The sequence below is a fragment of the Ochotona curzoniae genome, unplaced genomic scaffold (assembly GCF_017591425.1).
Source record: "Ochotona curzoniae isolate NIBS_2020 unplaced genomic scaffold, NIBS_Ocur_1.0 scaffold_4506, whole genome shotgun sequence".
Taxonomy (NCBI): domain Eukaryota; kingdom Metazoa; phylum Chordata; class Mammalia; order Lagomorpha; family Ochotonidae; genus Ochotona; species Ochotona curzoniae.
This window is the reverse complement of record NW_024467119.1, coordinates 67,736,384-67,755,100: the sequence shown is the minus strand read 5'-3', so window position 1 is coordinate 67,755,100 and position 18,717 is coordinate 67,736,384. Positions and strand designations below refer to the sequence as shown.

At 46.8% G+C, this 18,717-nt stretch overlaps 1 protein-coding gene across 1 annotated transcript; it reads right to left on the bottom strand.

Annotated features, from left to right (window-relative positions):
• Nucleotides 1-1,986: 1,986 nt before the first annotated feature.
• RAB33B (RAB33B, member RAS oncogene family) lies at nt 1,987-18,526 on the bottom strand. Its single transcript, XM_040967391.1, has 4 exons — nt 18,431-18,526; nt 18,181-18,344; nt 17,486-17,783; nt 1,987-3,437 (listed from the first exon to the last, which is right to left on the bottom strand). The coding sequence occupies exons 1-4, from the start codon at nt 18,524-18,526 to the stop codon at nt 2,997-2,999; spliced, it is 999 nt and encodes a 332-aa protein (XP_040823325.1). The 3' UTR covers nt 1,987-2,996.
• Nucleotides 18,527-18,717: the final 191 nt, after the last annotated feature.

Genomic DNA, 18,717 nt, shown 5'->3' with positions numbered 1-18,717 from the left:
AAAAGAAAAAAAAAAAAAGAGGGCCCTGTGTGCTGGTCTAGCGGCTAAAGTCCTCACCTTGAACGCACTGGGATTCCGTAAGGGTGCCAATTTTAATCCCAACAGCCGCACTTCCCATCCAGCTCCTTGCTTGTGGCCTGGGAAAGCAGTCAAGGACAGCCCAAAGCTTTGAGACCCTACACCCATATGGGAGACCCCAAAAAAGCTTCTAAACTCCTGGCTTCAGATCAGCTCAGCTCGAACCACTGCGGTCACTTGGGGAGTGAACCAGCGGATGCATTGAAGATCTTCCTCTGTCTCTCCTCCTCTCTGTATATCTGACTTTCCACTAAAAATAAATCTTTAAACACACACACACACAGCCTATCTTCCTGGCCTCATCCCCTCGTATTCTGACCCCTACCTCCATCCAACACACACAGCACGCTGATCCAAATGCAAGTCGACTTGTGATCCTCGCGACGCACTCCCTGACTCCTCACAGGTAAGCACCTGCTAAGCCCGACAGACCAAGCAGCTTAGCTTTGGCCAGACTACCAAATTCTTTCCCAAACGAGGGTTTTTAGACCTGTATTCCCGATTGTAATAGAGGAAAAGGAAATTCTCAATGACTTGGTATTCTAATGTGTTTCAATGTGCAAGAGGTTTTGGAAAAGTTCACGGAAAATGTGTATCATGAAAACACTGCCCATAGATTTCAAAAGATGCACCAATACAAATTTAGATTTTACTTCTGATTCACAAACTTGCAGAAGTACTTAAATCAGAAATCCAAAGAAAAGAGATTTCTTTGTATATCAAGAAGCAAGCAAGAGACATAACACACTTTCTCTGTGGCAAAGATGGTTTATTGAACTTCATGAGGAAAATGTAACAATGACACTATCCCACAACAAACTTAACTTTTGTTGAGGCTTCATGAGGAATGTCTATAAGAGTATACTTTCAATGAGGCCACGTTATCAGTATAGTAGACCTGGGGTAGTTTCCTTTGGTGTTCTCAAAGTAACACTTTCTCAAAACATATCTGATATTTTCAATTAACAGCCACAGTTAAAAGAAACTCATGTATATAGACATACACATAGATCCACACAAAATGTGCAATGTTGTTCTCAAAAGTTATAGTCATTAGCTACCATTTCGGAAATGATTTCTTCATAAATGTTTTGGAAGATTCCTGAAAAGCTTTATCCCCATGAACTAAGTATGTCCTTTTAAGAATCAAAAGATACATACAAAAATTAAAATGAAGTTGTTACAAATGATACAAATATTTTAAAATAAATATTAAAGTGAAAAAATAACTCGTTTCACAGAACTATAAAGGATACTACTAACTTCTTAGAAAAAGAAAGTGTATTTTTAATAAACTAATGCTAACATTGCTGAAAAAATCTAAGTAAGCTCCAAAGCCTGTAAACTTTCTTCTCCACCTTAGAAAATGATTTGGAAAAGCAATGAACAGTCCCTTCTTTAGAAAAGCTATTATACCTTTCCCCATTGCTACAGCTGTCATTGTTTCACTATAAAAATAGTTACAAATCAATGTTAATTTAGATCAAACAAATTTTCCCTTTTAAATTCTAGTATGATTCTAGAAAAATGGAGTTTCTCTGCCCTAACTACATATAAAGACAGTGTAAACTCTAACATTGAAAACTGAGTAATTGTTTCTTTTGATTATTATCAGCTCATTTCATAGAATTCCCTGGTTCTTATAATTAAGTGATCCAGTCAGGATCAGGATAATGATGGATTGAATGTTTAACTCGTTTTCCACGTTGTGAAAATACGTTGAGTCCCATCATCTTTTGGCTTCACTTCCTGCGAAATGACCCAAGGGAGCCCTCTGAGAAGCAGGGAAGACGTGGCTTACGTCCCATCCGTGCCAAGAGCTTCACAAGTCCACTGTCGTCCAAAAGTAAACAGGGTAAAAACTTGAACTATGCTTTCCCTTACCGAGCAACACACACAGTCATTTTCAGTATCTCGTTTATTTCCCATACCCAAGAGCAATAGCTCATTGTGATGACAAAATTTAAACCCTTTTAAAAAAAATCAATAACACCGTATTATCACAGAAATACAAGTAGACTCATAGTAAGGAGCCACACCCTCAGAGCTATCACAATCCAAGGGAAAGCTGACTTGTTAATTGAGCATCCAGTCATCACATGGCTTGGGGAAAGGGAGCCAGGGAGACAGCATGCTAGTCACGTGGCCTGAAATTACCGCAACTGAAGAACAGGGCTCCAGTGGTGGTCAGGAACCAGGCGTATCCTCATTTCTCTCCCAAATCACACTTCCTCCAATGCTTCCGATTTATTTAAAGACATCAAAATAAAAATATCAAGCACCTTATTGTATCACTTCACTTGCTTTAAGATCTGCCTTATATTTGTTTATTTTAATAGAAGTTAGTAAGAAAACAATTCGTTCTTATTAAAAAATAATGATTTTTGTAGATCTGATCTCCATTACAAAGAGTAAGCTTCCAGATCTAGTAGAAAAGTTATTCTTTATGGGCTGAGAGTCCAGGAAACATTCTGTCACTTCTCCTCGCACTGACTCAAAGTCTTGACTCCACATCATATCAATACAGCACAGCCAAACACCTTGGCACAACAAGGCAGGTGCTCAGGGGACAGGCAAGCCCACTTTCTGTCCTAAGAGAACATGTCTCATTTGCACCCAGTCTCAGGAACAGAGCCTGTAAATCACTGACTCAGAAAATCCCCCCACGCTCTCATGCCAAGCTTCCCTCCCCGGACTCCCAGAGCAAAAAATATTCTCATTCATCCCCTCGTCTTCAGTCTCACCTGAAGCCAACCTTTTCCTTGTGTGGTCACAGTGACAACCTTGATGAAGTCGACACAAAATACAAAAGCGTGACAATGGGAAATACTAACATATCAGGAGCAGCATTACATTTGAGAGTTAATCTTACAACTATCGCTGTATCACACTTCCTCAAATCAAATCAAGACGGACATTTAGCACCAGCACGTCATGGCAGGCTTCGGTTCAGGCTTCAGGATAACTCCATTATCAGGAGGTTGACTAAGCATTAATGGTTTGTGGCTCTTAAGCTTGTGAGCTAAAGTCATAAATATAGCTTCCACGTGATCGTTGTCATTGGGATTTTTAGCAGACGTTTCAAACAAAGGCATACTGTGCGTGTCAGCGAATTTCTGGGCCAAGTCTGTGGGGACCTGAATGGCACTTCTCAAGTCACATTTGTTTCCAACGAGAATCCGTGGAATGTCACTGGCCAGCAAATGCTGTTTGCACTCCTCTATCCAAGATGGCAGGCTGTGAAAACTGGCCATGTTGGTCATGTCATACACAAACACAACCGCGTGCACATTTCGGTAGTAGTGCTGCACCATGCTCTTTCTGAATCGCTCTTGGCCTGCTGTGTCCCATAACTGGATCTGAAAATGAAATTTAAAAAAAAGAAAGAAAACTGAAATTTTCATTCCAGTGTTACAGATGAAAAACTGTAATTGCCTTTTTCTGGTCATTAGCACTCCTTTGCCTTCACTCTTTTTCAGTGTCACCTATGGGATCCAAACCACACACTAATCTCATCCATTAAAAAGTATAAAATGGAACCCAGCACAATGGCTCAACAGTCTAATTCTCTTGCAAGTGCCAGCATCCCATAGAGGCATCAGTTTGTACCCCAGCTGCTCTACTTCCCATTCAGCTCCCTGTTTGTAGCCTGGGAAAGCAGTCGAGGATGGCCCAAAGCCTTGGGACCCTGTACCCGCGTGTGAGACCTGGAGGAAGCTCCAGGCTCCTGGCTTCGGACTGACTCAGTTCTGACCATTGCAGCCACTTGGGGAGTGAGCCAGTGATGGAAGATCTTTTTTCTGTCACTCCTTCTTCCTGTAAATCTGACCTGCCTTTCCAATAAAAATAAATAAATCTTAAAAAAAAAAGAAAGAAAAAGGAAAGCATAAAAGGGCCAGGAAAAATATTTCCATTTGCTAAATTTCAGTAAGTCAAATTTGTATAAATAGGACTATATCTCAAAAGCTTATTTTAGGGCCCAGTGCAGTAGCTTAGTGGCTAAAGTCCTCCCCTTGCACACACCAGGATCCCATATGGGCACTGGTTTTAATCCCAGCGACCTCACTTCCCATCCAGCCAGCTCCCTGCTTGTGGCCTAGGAAGGCACTTGAGGATAGCCTAAAGCCACATGGGAGACCCAGAAGAAGCTCCTGACTTCCGGCTTCAGATCAGCTCAGCTCCGGCAGTTGCAGCAGCTTGGGGAGTGAATTAACAGACAGAAGATCTTCCTCTTTGTCTTTTCTCTGTATAACTGGCTTTCCAATCAAAATAAATCTTTTAGAAAAAACTTATTATGTTAACAGAAAAATTTACCAGGTTCTAGCAACATGTTAAGTGTCTAATTCATATCAGTTCAGTTAGTTGAGGCTGGCACAGTGGTGTAGCAAGCTAATCTTCAGCCCGCAACACCAGCATCCCACGTAAGCACTGGTTTGTATCCCAGCTGCTGTATTCCCATTCAGCTCCCTGCTTACAGCCGGGGAAAACCAGTGTATGATGGCTCAAATCCATGGACTCCTGCCCCAACGTGGAAGATGAAGAGGAAGCACCTGGCTCCTGGCTCCTGGCTCCAGATTAACTCAGCTCCAGTTGCTATGGTCTTTGAGGAAGTGAACTAGCAGATGGAAGACCTCTCTGTAATATTTGCTTTTCAAATAAATATAAATATATATATATATAAAATGTGATTATGCATTACTTTACCGCTCAATCGTTTAAAATATGAAACACAGGAAAACATGTTCATAGTTATGAGGTCCAGCCAACAAATACACACACACTATTAAGTCTAGGCCTCCTTAAGAGGCTATGGAATCGCTCATCTATGCTAAACATCGCCACAAAAACAAAAAATCTAATGCCTCATAGTACAAAATTATCCTATGTTTGCTTAATTTTTCAAAGTTAGAAAGTTAAATCAGGAGGATTTCAGTCAAGACTGGAGACAGGTATGCTTAGATAACTGCACTGAAGGAATTGTGCTATCTACAGACATTCAAAGTATGAGCTGGAAGAATAACCTGGTGACTTCTTACAGAACAATAGGAATTAGATGGAAATTCAGGGGGGTACTGCATTTGGCCCAAAAAGCAGAGGGTCCAGGCCCAGCATGATAGCGTAGTGGTTAAAGTCCTTGCCTTGAACGAGCCGGGATCCCAAAGGGGCACCGGTTCTAATCCCAGCAGCTCCCACTTCCCATCCAGCTCCTTGCTTTTGGCCTGGGAAAGGCAGTCGAGGACGGCCCAAAGCCTTGGGCCCCTGTACCCACGTGGGAGACCTGAAAAAGCTCCTGGCTCCTGGCTTTGGACTGGCTCAGCTCCAGTCATTGCAGCTGCTGCTTGGGGAGTCAACCATCGGACAGAAGATCTTCCTCTCTCTATGTCTGTCTTTCCAAAAAAAAAAAAAAAAAAAGAGGGTCCAACCTCTCTTTAAGATATTCACATTCTATACTACTCACTGGTTCAAGATCTGGCTACTCCACTTCTGATTCAGCTCCCTGTTAATGTACCTGGGAAACCAGTGGAAGATGACCCAATTTGCTTGAATTCTTGCCACCTATTTGGAAGATCTGGATGGAAAAAGAAGTTGCGAAGACCTTACCAAACTGCATCAAGACTTAGAGCACAAGTACACCGCTATGCTGCCTGCTGTTTTCCAGGCCTGCACAGGGAGGAGCTGGGGCAAGGGAATGGAGATGGTGTGGTGAGAGCCATAGGCAACAAAGGACGAACCAGTGATGAAAACTGCTGACCACAGAAGGCTAGAGAAGACTTTCCTTGAGAAATTGACCATCGTCCATAGCTTCAGTGTTATGAAACACTTAGAACAGCAGGATGATAGACTTGTGATTATTGCTGAGAGGCTATACTATGGTAATAATATGGGGGAAAACGGCAGGGTGGGGGGATGGAGAGGGCAGAAGGAGAGATCCCTGAGCCTAGGGAACTCTATCATGGAAAACAATTAAAAAAAGAAAGTGGGCCCAGCGCCTTGGCCTAGTGGCTAAAGTCCTCACCTTGAACGCGCCAGGATCCCATATGGGCACCGGTTCTAATCCCAGCAGCTCCACTTCCCATCCAGCTCCCTGCTTGTGGCCTGGGAAAGCAGCTGAGGATGGCCCAAAGGCTTGGGATCCTGAACCTGCGTGGGAAACCCAGAAGAGGCTCCGGGCTCCTGGATTTGGAATGGCTTGGCTCCAGCCATTGTGGCTGCCTGGGGAGTGAATCATCGGACGGAAGATCTTCCTCTCTGTCTCTCCTCAAGTCTATATATATCTGACTTTGCAATAAAAATTAATAAATCTTAAAAAAAAATCTTTTAAAAACCTTAAGGATCTTGAAAGAAAAGAAAAGCAAGCAGAGACTGACAGTCACCCAGAAAGTTCTCAAGGTTTAGCTATGAGTTTAGGGGTTCATCCCTCACGAGCAGAAAAGACCACACTGGAACCCAAGGAAGTGACTTCCTGTTATCTGGCAAATGTTAAACTAGGATATTTGCAGAGCCACTTTCCCCAACTTCATATTTAAATATCTTGGGGAAATCAGCTAATCTGGGCTCACATGGGTATCACTGCGAACGTGTTAATCCCCAAATAAATATTCGTAGTTTAAGATTTCTCATTGCTTCAGGAGAGATGGTAATGAATTTTTAAAAAGAGAGAGACAGGATGTGGAGAGAGTAGCTAAGATTCATGTTCCCCAGTCTCTTTAATTAGCTTCAATTTTAACACTGAAACAGTTTGAAAGGGGTTCCATGTCTGCAAGAAGGCAGCTGGTTGCAATGCTGGGACATCACAAGCCCACAGCTGATAGTGATGCTGGGATTACAACTCCGCCTGCCAGCTCTCCCTGCCTACTGGCTTCCCGACTCCCTTAATTCATTATAAATTAAACTCTTTGCTTTAATGAAAGTATGTCTTTTAAATAGTTATAAAATTTGTTACATCTGCTTAAGAAACTATAGCTTAAGGGTTTTGTTTTGTTTTGTTTTAGATTTATTTATTTTTACTGGAAAGGCAGATTTATAGCTGAGCCGATTCAAAGCCAGACACCTCCTCCAGGTCTCCCTCGTGGGTGTAAAGTCACATTAGGGGTCAATGTTGTGCATGGCAGGTAAAGTCACCAGCTACTGCATTGTCCCAGCTGCCCCACTTGCAATCCAACTCCTAGCTAACAGCCTGGGGAAAGCAGCAGATGATCCAAGTGTTTGCACTCCTACCACCCACATGGAAGACCTGGATGAAGTTCCTGGATCCTGGATTTGGTTTGATCCAGCCATCCAGGAAGTGAGCCAACAGATGGAAAGAATCTTCTCTTTATCTAATTCTTTCAAGTAAATACATACATTTTAAGAAACTAAGGAAGATTTTAAAAAGCTGCTTTGGTCTGATCATGATCTACACTTTAACAGACCGATGCAATCACCTTCCAAGTCCCTACTTGGATAAGTTCCCTCCTAACCAATATCCAGAAGCTGCTAGGATCAAGGCCTGAGCACATGGGCCTTTGGAAATATCCAAACTATCCAGACTCAAACAGAGGGATATTCTTAGCAAAAACTAAGTGTGAAAATAGAGATCACCAAATAACGGGCTGAATTCCACAACACTTGAAGGAAATTGCTGGGGTTTTTAGGAAAGAAATACTAAGATGATGTTTTGGTAACAATTAGCAAAATGGATTAACTGAGGATGGGAAATCAGTTTGAGCTGCTGTAAGAAGTCAGAGGTTAAACAAATAGCAACAATAAATTTGGTAAAGGAGTTGAATGTGGAATGGATCACAGAAAGGAAGAAAACCAATCAAACATACAAAGAAAGGTTAGGACCACAGAACAAAGGGGAAGAAGCTAGGATCACACAGATGGGCTTCAAATTTCATATCAGTTTCATGCTGTGAAATCTTAACTTGTTCACAAGTAACTCAATGTGCAGCAGGCATTTGGTATAGCAGTTAAGAATCCAGCCTCCTGGGTTCAGCTCCCAGCTCCGGATCCCAGCCTCTAGCTTCTGGATAATGGAGACCCTAGATTGCACTCCCAGCTCCCAGCTGCTCATCCTAGTCCTAACCCAGCAAGTCGGAGCTTTTGCTTCACCTTTCAAATCAATAAAAAAAAAAAAATCTTAAAATACATCAATCAAAACATAAAAATCCTTGTTCTACTATGAGCCCTTTCGAAACAGGCAGATTCTGATCCTTGGCATCATTTATCGACTCTTGCACTTTTCAGCAATTACTTATTAAAACTGTTCTGACTTATTGGGGAGGGGGCGACCTTGGAGTCTGGGGGTTACAACTTCCAGCAGCCTGCTGGCTGCGGTGGGTGCCAGGCCGGGGCCATCTCCATGCTCGGAGCCCTGATTCCAGGCACCATGTACACATGGTGAGCTGTCCCTGGGTAACCAGTGCGTCATTTGGCACCAGGCTCTGACTGATGGCTGCCTGGCGGCCAGCTCTGGGGTTTTGGGGCTTTGAATTGCTGCTTAGGTAGCTCTATGTTAAAACCACAGCGCTTCTGGGATGTGAATCAATCCTAAAGACTCCCAACGACAGAGTAACATTTCCTTTGAAGGTAAGCGAGGGTAATGAGATCTGGTAGGTTGGAGGAGAGGGACCAGATGACCTTTATGGATAAGACTGATGTACCAGCCTACTTGACAGTCCTATGTAGAACTTGTAATCACCAAATGATGCTGACCACCTAATACCAGTCCATGCAAAAGCTAGTGCTCAGGGCTTGTCTGGCAGGACCATATCCTATTACCTGACATGATAATGAATCAGGAGACAGGTCACATGAGGCAGGGCCATGATATTAACTAGCACACGAGAGAACCATATCTGGGGGATAGATTCTGTGCGGGATGTATGGGCCAAACCCTGTGGAAATACTAGCCCCACTGGTTAGCTCAAAAGTTTGGGTGGTGATGGACTAAGCTAGGTGTGACCAAGGAGCCTGCCATCACTCACAGGTAAAGGAACCCACAACAGTCTGGACTGGTCAGGGCTGCAGCACCCGAATGTGCACCCAGAACAGGGTGTGGGGTGGGCCGGGCTGCAATGTTCACCAGCTCATACAGGGCAAAGGGAAGGCCAGACTTTGCTGGGCACTGGCCTAAACCCAATGGCATGTACGAGAACTGGGTCTGGGAGTGGATTAAATGGAGGAACTTGGGAAACTCCCCTGGCAGGTCATAGCTCTCGCTCGTGCACATGTGGTCCAGAATTGGAGGTCGGACAAGCTGGGCAAAGTAGCTCCAATGGCTGGTTAATGTGTGGGTTGGTAATGGAACGAACGGGGTGGCCCGGGCAGGACTGAGCAACTCTTAGCCCACAAGCGAAACTAGAGACCAGAAGGGAGCACAGGTCATGCCGAACTAGGCTCTTGCATCAACTGGTCTGCATGAGCCAGGGACGCTAAGCCACAGCATCTAAGACAGGGGCTGGGATAGGTGAGGGGCTATGCCAAGCTGAGTCAGAGCAACCACTGGCATGCACGTGATCTATAGCTGGGAACAGGTCTGGTTGGGGAGGTAAGGGAATAACCCTAGCTGGGTTGAGGTTCCCACCAATGAATGTGTGGCCTGGAATGGGGGCTGCATTCTGATCAGGATATGGCAGTAGTCTCCCTTGGCACAAGTGTGGACTGGGACTGGACACACCAATCCAGACTAGACTCCAACACCATCTTGTGCTCTGGACGACGAGGGTAGATGTGAGATAGTCTAGGCTAGGCCTCAGTCCCTACATAGCCATGTGTGAGCTGTATGTGGGTATGGACGAGCTGTGGCTGGGCTGAAACATCCAACAGTAAGAACCAGATTGGGTAGAAGGCCAGTCAGGAAAGGCCTCTGTTCCTACTAAGACAAGAGGTGAACTGAGTAGGACTGGCTCATGGACCCATTGGTATGCATGAAATCTGGCATTGGGAGGGGTTCTGATTGAGGAGCCTGGGCAACTCCTCTGGCAGGATACAGACCCTGCAGGTAAGCACAAAAAGCATGATAGGAAACAGCCCAGAACAGGCAATGGAAAGTTTCCCACTGGCATACATTTGGCATGGAGTCGGGGGCAGACCAAACCGAACCAGTTCACATCAGCCGGTGGTAAATCCAAGCACCAGAACAGAGTGTGGGTCGAGCCAGGTTCAGTCGTGACAAAAACCAGTGCACAGAATGGAAGGCCAAGGTAAGTTTGCCTGTACCAGATGTGGCCCCAGTGCCCAACAGCACACATGAGAACCAGGGACGGAGGGGGTGGAGCTGGCAGGGGGAATGTGGAGGGCTCTCCTGCTGGACAGACACTCCCACTGGAGAGTGTGAACTGGGATGGGGCAGACCAGACTAAGCAGGGCTACAACACCTGTGGGCCTCATGTGAGTTAGATCAGGAAAAAGCCAGGCTGGGATGATCCTCCTGGTGTAAGCAGAAACTAGAGTGGGTGAGGGTTGATTGGGCTTTGCCGCAGCATCAGCTGGCAGAAGCTGGCATTGGGGGCTAATTCCGTCAAGTTAAACTCCAGAACCACCTGGAGAGTGCATAATCTGGGAGTGGGAGTGGCCTAGGAGGGAAATAGTTGGCTCCTTCCTCTTGGGTTATCACTCCCACTGGATGGCACCAGGACAGGGGCTGGGGTGGCTAGACAGAAAGGCACCCAACAGCATGTGTGTGGGCCAGATGGTGGAGCTGGTTAGGTTGATCTAGGCTTCAATGCCCACTGACATATGTGAGAGCTGAATGGGATGTGGGACAGACTGGACTAGTCCCCTGCACATAATGGCAAGCATGGGAACCAGGGCAGAGGGCTGGTCTAGTGGGGGTTAGTGTGGGTCACTCTGCTACAACTAGGCTGCAGCTCCCATTACTTTATTTTTTCTTTTTTTTTTTTTTAATCTTAGTTTATTAGGGTACAAAGGGTCACAGGCTACAGGGTGAAAGTGGGTAATATCATTGTTTCCACACTAATATAATCATTTTGCCCTGTATCTGGGGTTATGGGGAGTAACAAAGGGAAAAGCCCCACCCTACTTCCCACCCATCCCCGATCCCCAGCATGAGGTCCTGCTCAAACAGTTTTGATAGTTCATCAGCTGCTCCCATTACTTTATGTGAGGGCTGAGTGTGTGCTGGGCAGAATCAGGCTGGACTGCAACACCCATTGGTTCCAGTGGAAGACAGGGCTGGAAACAGAACCGACCCAGCAATTGCAACCACCAGCTGATTGGGGCAATGGACTGTACTGGGTCCTGTACTTGCAAGTACACACAAGAACCTGGTCTGGGTTCACCTTAGACAAAGTTTCTTTTGGGATCCCCTCAATCAAACTGCCGGACTCAGTACCCTAACCATGAAAAGACAGAGGACAGAACAAATCAATCAACTACCCCAGCCATATGTTGGCAGTGAAACACTGGGCAAACGGAGACTCTAAGGTGGACAATGTCAACCAGTGGATTCTTCAGCAACCTCATTGTGCTTGGAATGGCAAGGTTGGCAGTGATTCATAACTGCTGAACTATCAAAACGACTTGAACAAGACCCTCAGAGCATGCCCTACATCAGGGACTTGGGATGGGTTGGAGACTGGGTGGGCCTTTTCCCTTTACTCCCCTTTTACCCCAGATATAGAAAAAAAAAGTGGAAATAATAGTCTTACCCACTTTCCTGTAGCCCTTGAACCTTTGTGGCCTAATTTACTATGTAAAGATTGTCAAAAATAACTGTTACGACTGATGCAAGCAAAAATTAGAGTGGGTGAGGGTTGGTTGGGCTTTGCCACATCATCAGATGGCAGAGGCTGGCACTGAGGGCCAATTCTGTTAAGTTAAATGCCGGGAACCACCTGGAGCATGCATAATCCAGAAGTTAGAGTGGCCTAGTAGGGAGATAGTGGGCATCTCCCTCTTGGGTTACCACTTCCAATGGAGAGCACAAGAATCAGGACAGGGACAGAGGTGCCTAGACAGAAAGGCACCTGCCAGTATGTGTGTCTGGATAGCAGGTTGGTTGGGTTGAACTAGGCTTCAATGTCCATTGACATGTACAAGAGCTAAATGGGATGTGGACAGACTGAACAAGCCTGCGGTACACACTGGCATGCATGGAACCAGGGTAGCGGGCAGGCCTGATGGGGGTAATGGGGAGTCGCCCAACTAGGCTGCAGCTCCCACTGGTTTGCATGAGAACCGAGTACGAAGTAGGTAGGATTGGGCTGGACTACAACACCCACTGGTTCAAGTGGATGACAGGGCTGGAAACAGAACTGACCCAGCAATAGCAACCACCAGTATGTGCATAAGCTGATTGGGGCAACAGACTGTGCCAGACCCTGTAGTGCCAAATTCACACAAGAATCAGGTCTAGGATCATCTCCAATGAAGTTTCTTTGGAGCTCCCTCCAATTAAACTGATCTCAGAACCCCAACCATGAAGAGACCATGTCAACCAGTGGATTCTGAATAGGTTTCATCGCAATTGGAACAGCGAGATTGGCAGCAATTCAGAACTGTTGAACTATCAAAACTGCTTGAGCAGGACCCTCGGAGCATGCCTCACATGGGGGACCGGGAAGGGTGGGAGGCTGGGTGGGGCTTTTCCCTTTGTTTCTCTCTGACCCCAGATACAGGGGGAAAACATATTAGTGTGGAAACAATGGTTTTACCCACTTTCCTGTAGCCCTCGACCCTTTGTCCCTAATCAACTAAGATTTTAAAAAAATAAATTAAAAAAAAATTTAGGAACTGAAGTTCTTATTCTGCTAAGGAGTCCAGTGTGGTAGATCAGTCTTTGTAAGGATGTAGTCTTCCTCAAAGATTCCACTGTTGAATTGTTCTATAGACAGTAATTATTTTTTTAACCTGAAACTGACCATTGACATTAAAAATAAAAGCATATCTACCTTAAATAAAAAACAAAAAAATTGTCGAAAATAGAAAAAAAAAAAAACCTGTTTGACTTAGGCCCAGCGCCGAGCCTAGCAGTTAAAGTCCTCGCCTTGAATGTGCCGGGATCCCGCATGGGCACCAATTCTAATCCCAGCAGCTCCACTTCCTATCTAGCTCCCTGCCTGTGGCCTAGGTGAGTAGTCGATGATGGCCCAAAGCCTTGGAACGTTGCACCCGCGTGGGAAACCCGGAAGAGGTCCTGGCTCCTGGCTTTGGATCGGCGCAGCACCGGCCATTATAGCTGCTTGGGGAGTGAATCATTGGATAGAAGATCTTCCTCTGTGTCCCTCCTCCTCTCTGTACATCTAACTTTGCAATAAAAATAAATAAATCCTAAAAAAAAAAAAAACTAATTACTTACCAATGGAGCAGGACTTCTTTTAATATTTACTAACAATCTTTATTTTTCTTTAATTGATGTGAAAATCCTTATTTAGTGTGGCACAGTTTCACTTTTACTTCTACAAATAAGTAAATGATTGAAATGTTAAAGGAGCAGCTGCTGACCTCCAACAGGAGGGAGAGGCCAGATCGGACACCAGGCTTGGTGATGCTGTTGGCGTGTCTGCCTTTGCAAAATGGAGGGGCAAAGGATATAGCCAGTCTCCTGGGGACCTCCATATAAAGAGCGAGCCCTTAGGCAAACTTGGGAGCCTCCACTGAAAAGTGGCTTTTTATTTAAAGCATTCATTTCATAATTCTATTTGACTTCCAAATTTCTGCACATACAATTTTCTTTAAAATAACACAGATATAGTGCTTAGGGATAGATAAGCAAACATAGTAAAACATTTGCTTACATGTTGTAAAACATTTTTAACTTATTCTGAAGGAATCCTGCTCTGTGAATACATTCTAGTTTACAATTATATGAATATGCAACACAATTTCTCATTTTTATCAAGCAAATGTCTAGAATGTGGTTTTATTAATAGACTAACAGGGGCCCGGCAGCGTGGTCTAGCGGCTGAAGTCCTTGCCTTGAATGCGCCAGGATCCAATATGGGCACTGGTTCTAATCCCGGCAGCTCCACCTCCCATTCAGCTCCATGTGTGTGGCCTGGGAAAGCAGTGAAGGATGGCCCAAAGCCTTGGGACCCTGCACCCGTATGGGAAGCCTGGAAGAACTTCCTGGCTCCTGGCTTCGGATCGGCATAGCATCAGCCATTGCGCTCACTTGGGGAGTGAATCATTGGATGGAAGATCTTCCTCTCTGTATATCTGACTTTCCAATAAATAAATAAATCTTTAAAAAAAAAATAAACTAACAGTTCCAAGCTATATAATGAAAAATTAGAAGCCATATAATTTCAAGTCAGGTTCATAACTTTCCAAAGAGATCATGGAAGTATTTCAGCTGCATCATGTGGAATGAAGCTTTTATGTCACTTTCAGGTTTGCTTTTTAAAACAAACAGTAGAAAACTAAGTTTTGTTTTATAGAAACTTCCAATATAGCTACTATTTTTTGCTATTACAAAAATCTCAGAACTTGTAAAATTTTAACTTTATTATATTTTTAAAGGCAGAGAGACGAAAAGACAGCTACCACGTGCAGCTTCACTCTCCAGATGACCATCCACAAGCCAAAGCCAAGAGGCTAAACGACATCTGGGTCTCCTACCTCGGGGCCAAGCACAGGGACCATCTTCATTGCCGTTCCAGGCACATCAGCAAGCAGCTGAAGTGGAAGTGCTAGGACTGAAACGGGCACTCGTTAGGGCTGCCAGCATCACAGGCAGGGGCTTCAGCCTAACCCACTGCACCACGTCAGTGCAACTCAGAATAGCTCTGTAGTCTTTGAAGCCAACACAAAATTTCATTCAATGGGGTCAGCATTCTGGCACAGTGGGTTAAGCCAATGCTTGCAACACTGACATATTAGAACACCAGCTTGAGTCCCTGACCCCCTCATAGTTCCGCCTGCCTTACTATTACTGCCAGCACTCCTTCAGGTGGTTAAGTTTTTGTTTTATACATAGGACATGCTTTTTTTTTTTCAATATGAGTATCTCTTGGATTTGCACTGAGTTAATCCGTGGTCAAAACCCAGGAACAGGTGAAGGAGATTCAAATCCCAACTTCTGCCCTGCTGCTTCTACTTCTGTTGTAGGGGGAGGGGGGATTGCTCCCCTTCAGCTGTCTACTCGGTCTTCTCCATCACTGCTTCCATCCTTTTTCATTATTTTTTTAAGATGTATTTATTTTCATTGGAAAATCAGATATACAGAGAGGAGGAGAGACAGAGACTCTTCAAGTGGCCGCAACAGCCAGAGCTGTGCTAATCCGAAGCCAGGAGCCAGGAGCTTCTTCTGGGTCTCCCCTGCGGTGCAAGGTCCCAACTGCATTCCCAGGCCACAAGCAGGGAACCGGAATGGGAAGCACAGTGGCCAGGATTAGAACCGGCGCCCATATTGGATCCTGGCACATGTAAGATGAGGAGTTTAACCACTAGGCTACTGCACCAGACCCCACTGCTTCCATCTTTGAGTGTACAGCTGCAAAACAGCAGATGCCAGTGGGCGGAAAAATTTGAAGCTGTCTTAGTTTTTTCATAAAGGGTACCACTATGACCCAGATACTCCATATACGTGTTCTCAAGTTTCTCAACCCAGCCTGGTAAGGCATTAAGACCCCAAGTTCCTAGAAGAGAAAAGCAGACTCCAGAGTTTAAGGAGCCTTGCTTGGGGGCGTGCCCGAGATTGCAGGGTTAAAATTTAGACAGTCAAGGACAAAGTTGGATCCCCTAACTAAAGACACACAGTGCATTCTGCTGCTGATACCAAGGAATGTATAGAGCATAGAAGTGCACTTGAATCTAGTTCTGGGGTCTGGCCTGACTCCTGCAGCTAGCTGGGGGCCTTGATAGCAGAAGGGCCACGGCCGTGACAATCCTCTAGGATACAAACCCATTCCTTGGATGGATCTGCTCAGGAAGGGAAAAGCACAAACCTCACCAAGGTTCAAGTCCAAGCCCTGCATGCTTTCTCCCAGAGGAAACTGCCTCTCCAGCTCCAGGAACCACATCAGGCCTAGCCCAGTTGTGGTGCAAGATACTCAGCCTAGGAGGCCAGCACAATGATTCTGCTGCCAAATCCATCGCCTCCAGGTGCCAGCATTTCATACAGGTGCCGGTTTGTGTCCCAGCTGCTCCACTTCCCATCCAGCTCTCTGCTTGTGGCCTGGGAAAACAGTCGAGGAAGGCCTTGGGACCTCCACCTGTGTGGGAAAACTGGAGGAAATTCCTGGCTTCTGGCTTCAGATTGGCTCAGCACCTGCCATTGCAGCGGCTTGGGGAGTGAACCAACAGATGGAAGACCTTTCCCTCTCTCCTTCTCTCTGTAAATCTGGCTTTTCAGCAAAAATAAATCAACCTTTAAAAAAAAAAAGATATTCAGCCTATTATTGTTCCATCTTTTCCTCTCCAATAGAAACATATTTTTCTTACTCCCTGATACACTACACCCAAAGGGTCAGCCCTGCTACCCTGTACTGGATGACAAAAAGTTAAAAGGCACATCGAGGGACTGATCGCTTCACTCGGCCTATTTCTCCAGTGCTGGGCCAGAGTTGGGATCAGGGCACTGAAAAACAAATGGTTCCTGCCTTAAGAATATGAGAGTAAGAAAGACCATAGATTAGTCCCAGGGCACTGAGAAGTACAGACAGGGAGCTAAAGGGAAGAGTAGCGGCAGAGATGCCCAGCAGGCAGGGCGAAGCCTAGGACCCACCTGTTTGAGGAGAGGCCTGTAACCTCCATCCCAACCCCTCCCAACCCCGGCCTCGGCCTCTCATCTGTCACCCTCTCCACTGTTACTCCTTGGTGCCCCTGACCTTGGCAAACCAACCACCACTGGAGGGTAAAAAAGAGGCACTAAGAGGAACTGCAATGATATCAACATATTTGTGTATCCTAAGTAAGAATGGTCACAGATCGTTTTCTCCCAAGAAAGATGTATTTCTCAACAAATCAACCTTCTACAGAAGCTACTCTATAGTGAAACTGCGTGCATGAGAACACCTAAGCACTTCCTCAAAGACAAGGGGCTTCACTTCCAAACGGCTAGGGCGGCACTCTCGGAATTATTATGTAGGAAATAGATCTTTCCATACTCCTCGCATTTTCAGTACTTCTCCTTCGGTCATATTTCACGACTCCTGGTATGTGGGGCACACCACTAAGCAGCGTGGCTGCCCTCCGCCCCAGGCTCTGGCGACCCATAGTGTGGCCCAGGGACTTGGCATCTCTAACACCCCCGTAGTCTACGAATCCGCGTTTGGAGAAAAAAAAAAAAAAAAAAGCAAACAAATCGCGTGCACACGCCAAGTTTGTGAAACACTGCCTTTGAAGTTGGCAACTTAAAAAAGCTTCCGATCCCCAACTCCATCCGTGTAAGAAAACAGGGAGCGCGCACCCCGGCACAGATAAGGACGCTACCCACCCCGGGGCGCTCGCAGCTGCTCACCTTGATACGTTCCCCATCAATTTCCACCGCTCGTTCTCTGAAATCCACCCCGATAGTGGCTTCCGTTCGGTCGGGGAAGCGGCCAGCACAGAAGCGGTAGGTCAGACACGTCTTGCCTACATTAGAGTCACCGATCACGATTATCTTGAAGATGCGCGAGCGGGCCGGGGGCAGGCATCCGGAGGCCGCTGACACCGCGAGGCTGGACGAGAAGCTGGACTCGAGCGACGACTCCATCTCCGAAGCCGTGCTTTCCAGCCGCCCCAAACTGAGGCGGAGAAATGGAGACGCAGAAAGCCTGGGAAATTACGCCACGGCTAGCGAGCGAGCCCAGCCCGCGGCTGCCAATGCGCAAAGGTCCTGGGCGCCTCCCGCCCCCGCCGGCTGCCGGCTGCGCGCTTGCGCTCCTTCCCGCTCCGCCCTGCACAGGTGTGGCACCCACCCTCCCGGGCGGCCTGCCCGCAGCCCCCCGGCGTCACTCGGGCGCACCCGTGTCCCTGGAGAAGCGCTGGGCCCCGGCAGGAGCCAGCCGGTGGGGCGAGAGGCTGGCCTGCCCGGTGGCTGAGCCGAGCGCTACGGGCCCAGCGCGGCCTGACCCGGCCCCGCCACGTCCAAGGTTCCCGCCCTCGGGAGGAAGCCGCGCAATCAGGCCGGAGGCGGGGAGGGAAAGACAGCTGAAAGCAAGAACACTGCACCGAGCACCCTTCTCGCGAGAGGCCGGAGAGCGGCCGGGGCCAGGGCCGTGTGCCTGGGCACCCACGGTAGGGACGTGCCTGGGCTCGGCGCCGCGGCTGCCCAGGACGCGCACGTGGAGGCGGGTTTCCTTGGCTGGCGGAGTACACCGTCTCCTCCGGGATCCCTGAATTACGGGAGTCGGGAGAGCGCTAGGGCTGAGAGGGGTGGGACGCCAGCCGCCTCCGGAAAACCTCCCCCAGTCGGGCGCACTTGGAGATGGCGCCGGGCTGCGAAGGCTGCAATCTTGGCTGACGCTTCGTTGCCAGTGAGTGGGCAGGGGAGTTGGAACCGCCTAACTCGGAGCATTTGGATAGGCGTCTTCAGACCCTTGTGTGATTATCTGCAGGATTCTGGTGGGCTCCCCGCTCCGAAAAGCAGAGCAGATGACCTGCGGACCAAGAGGGAGGAGCAAGAGTTGTTACTTGACATCTGCATGATGAAAATAAAGCCCTTTATGCCCTAATGATGCGTTAGTGCCCAAGTGATGATGTTGTAAT

Bases quoted from the DNA above. Each gene is read 5' to 3' on its own strand.
- RAB33B (XM_040967391.1), bottom strand. From the start codon at position 18,526: ATGCTCCGAGTTAGGCGGTTCCAACTCCCCTGCCCACTCACTGGCAAC. The intron at 18,345-18,430 runs GTGCGCCCGACT...CCCGTAATTCAG, and splicing joins CAGCCCGGCGCCATCTCCAA to GGATCCCGGAGGAGACGGTG. The intron at 17,784-18,180 runs GTGCAGTGTTCT...GTAATTTCCCAG, and splicing joins TCTCGCGAGAAGGGTGCTCG to GCTTTCTGCGTCTCCATTTC.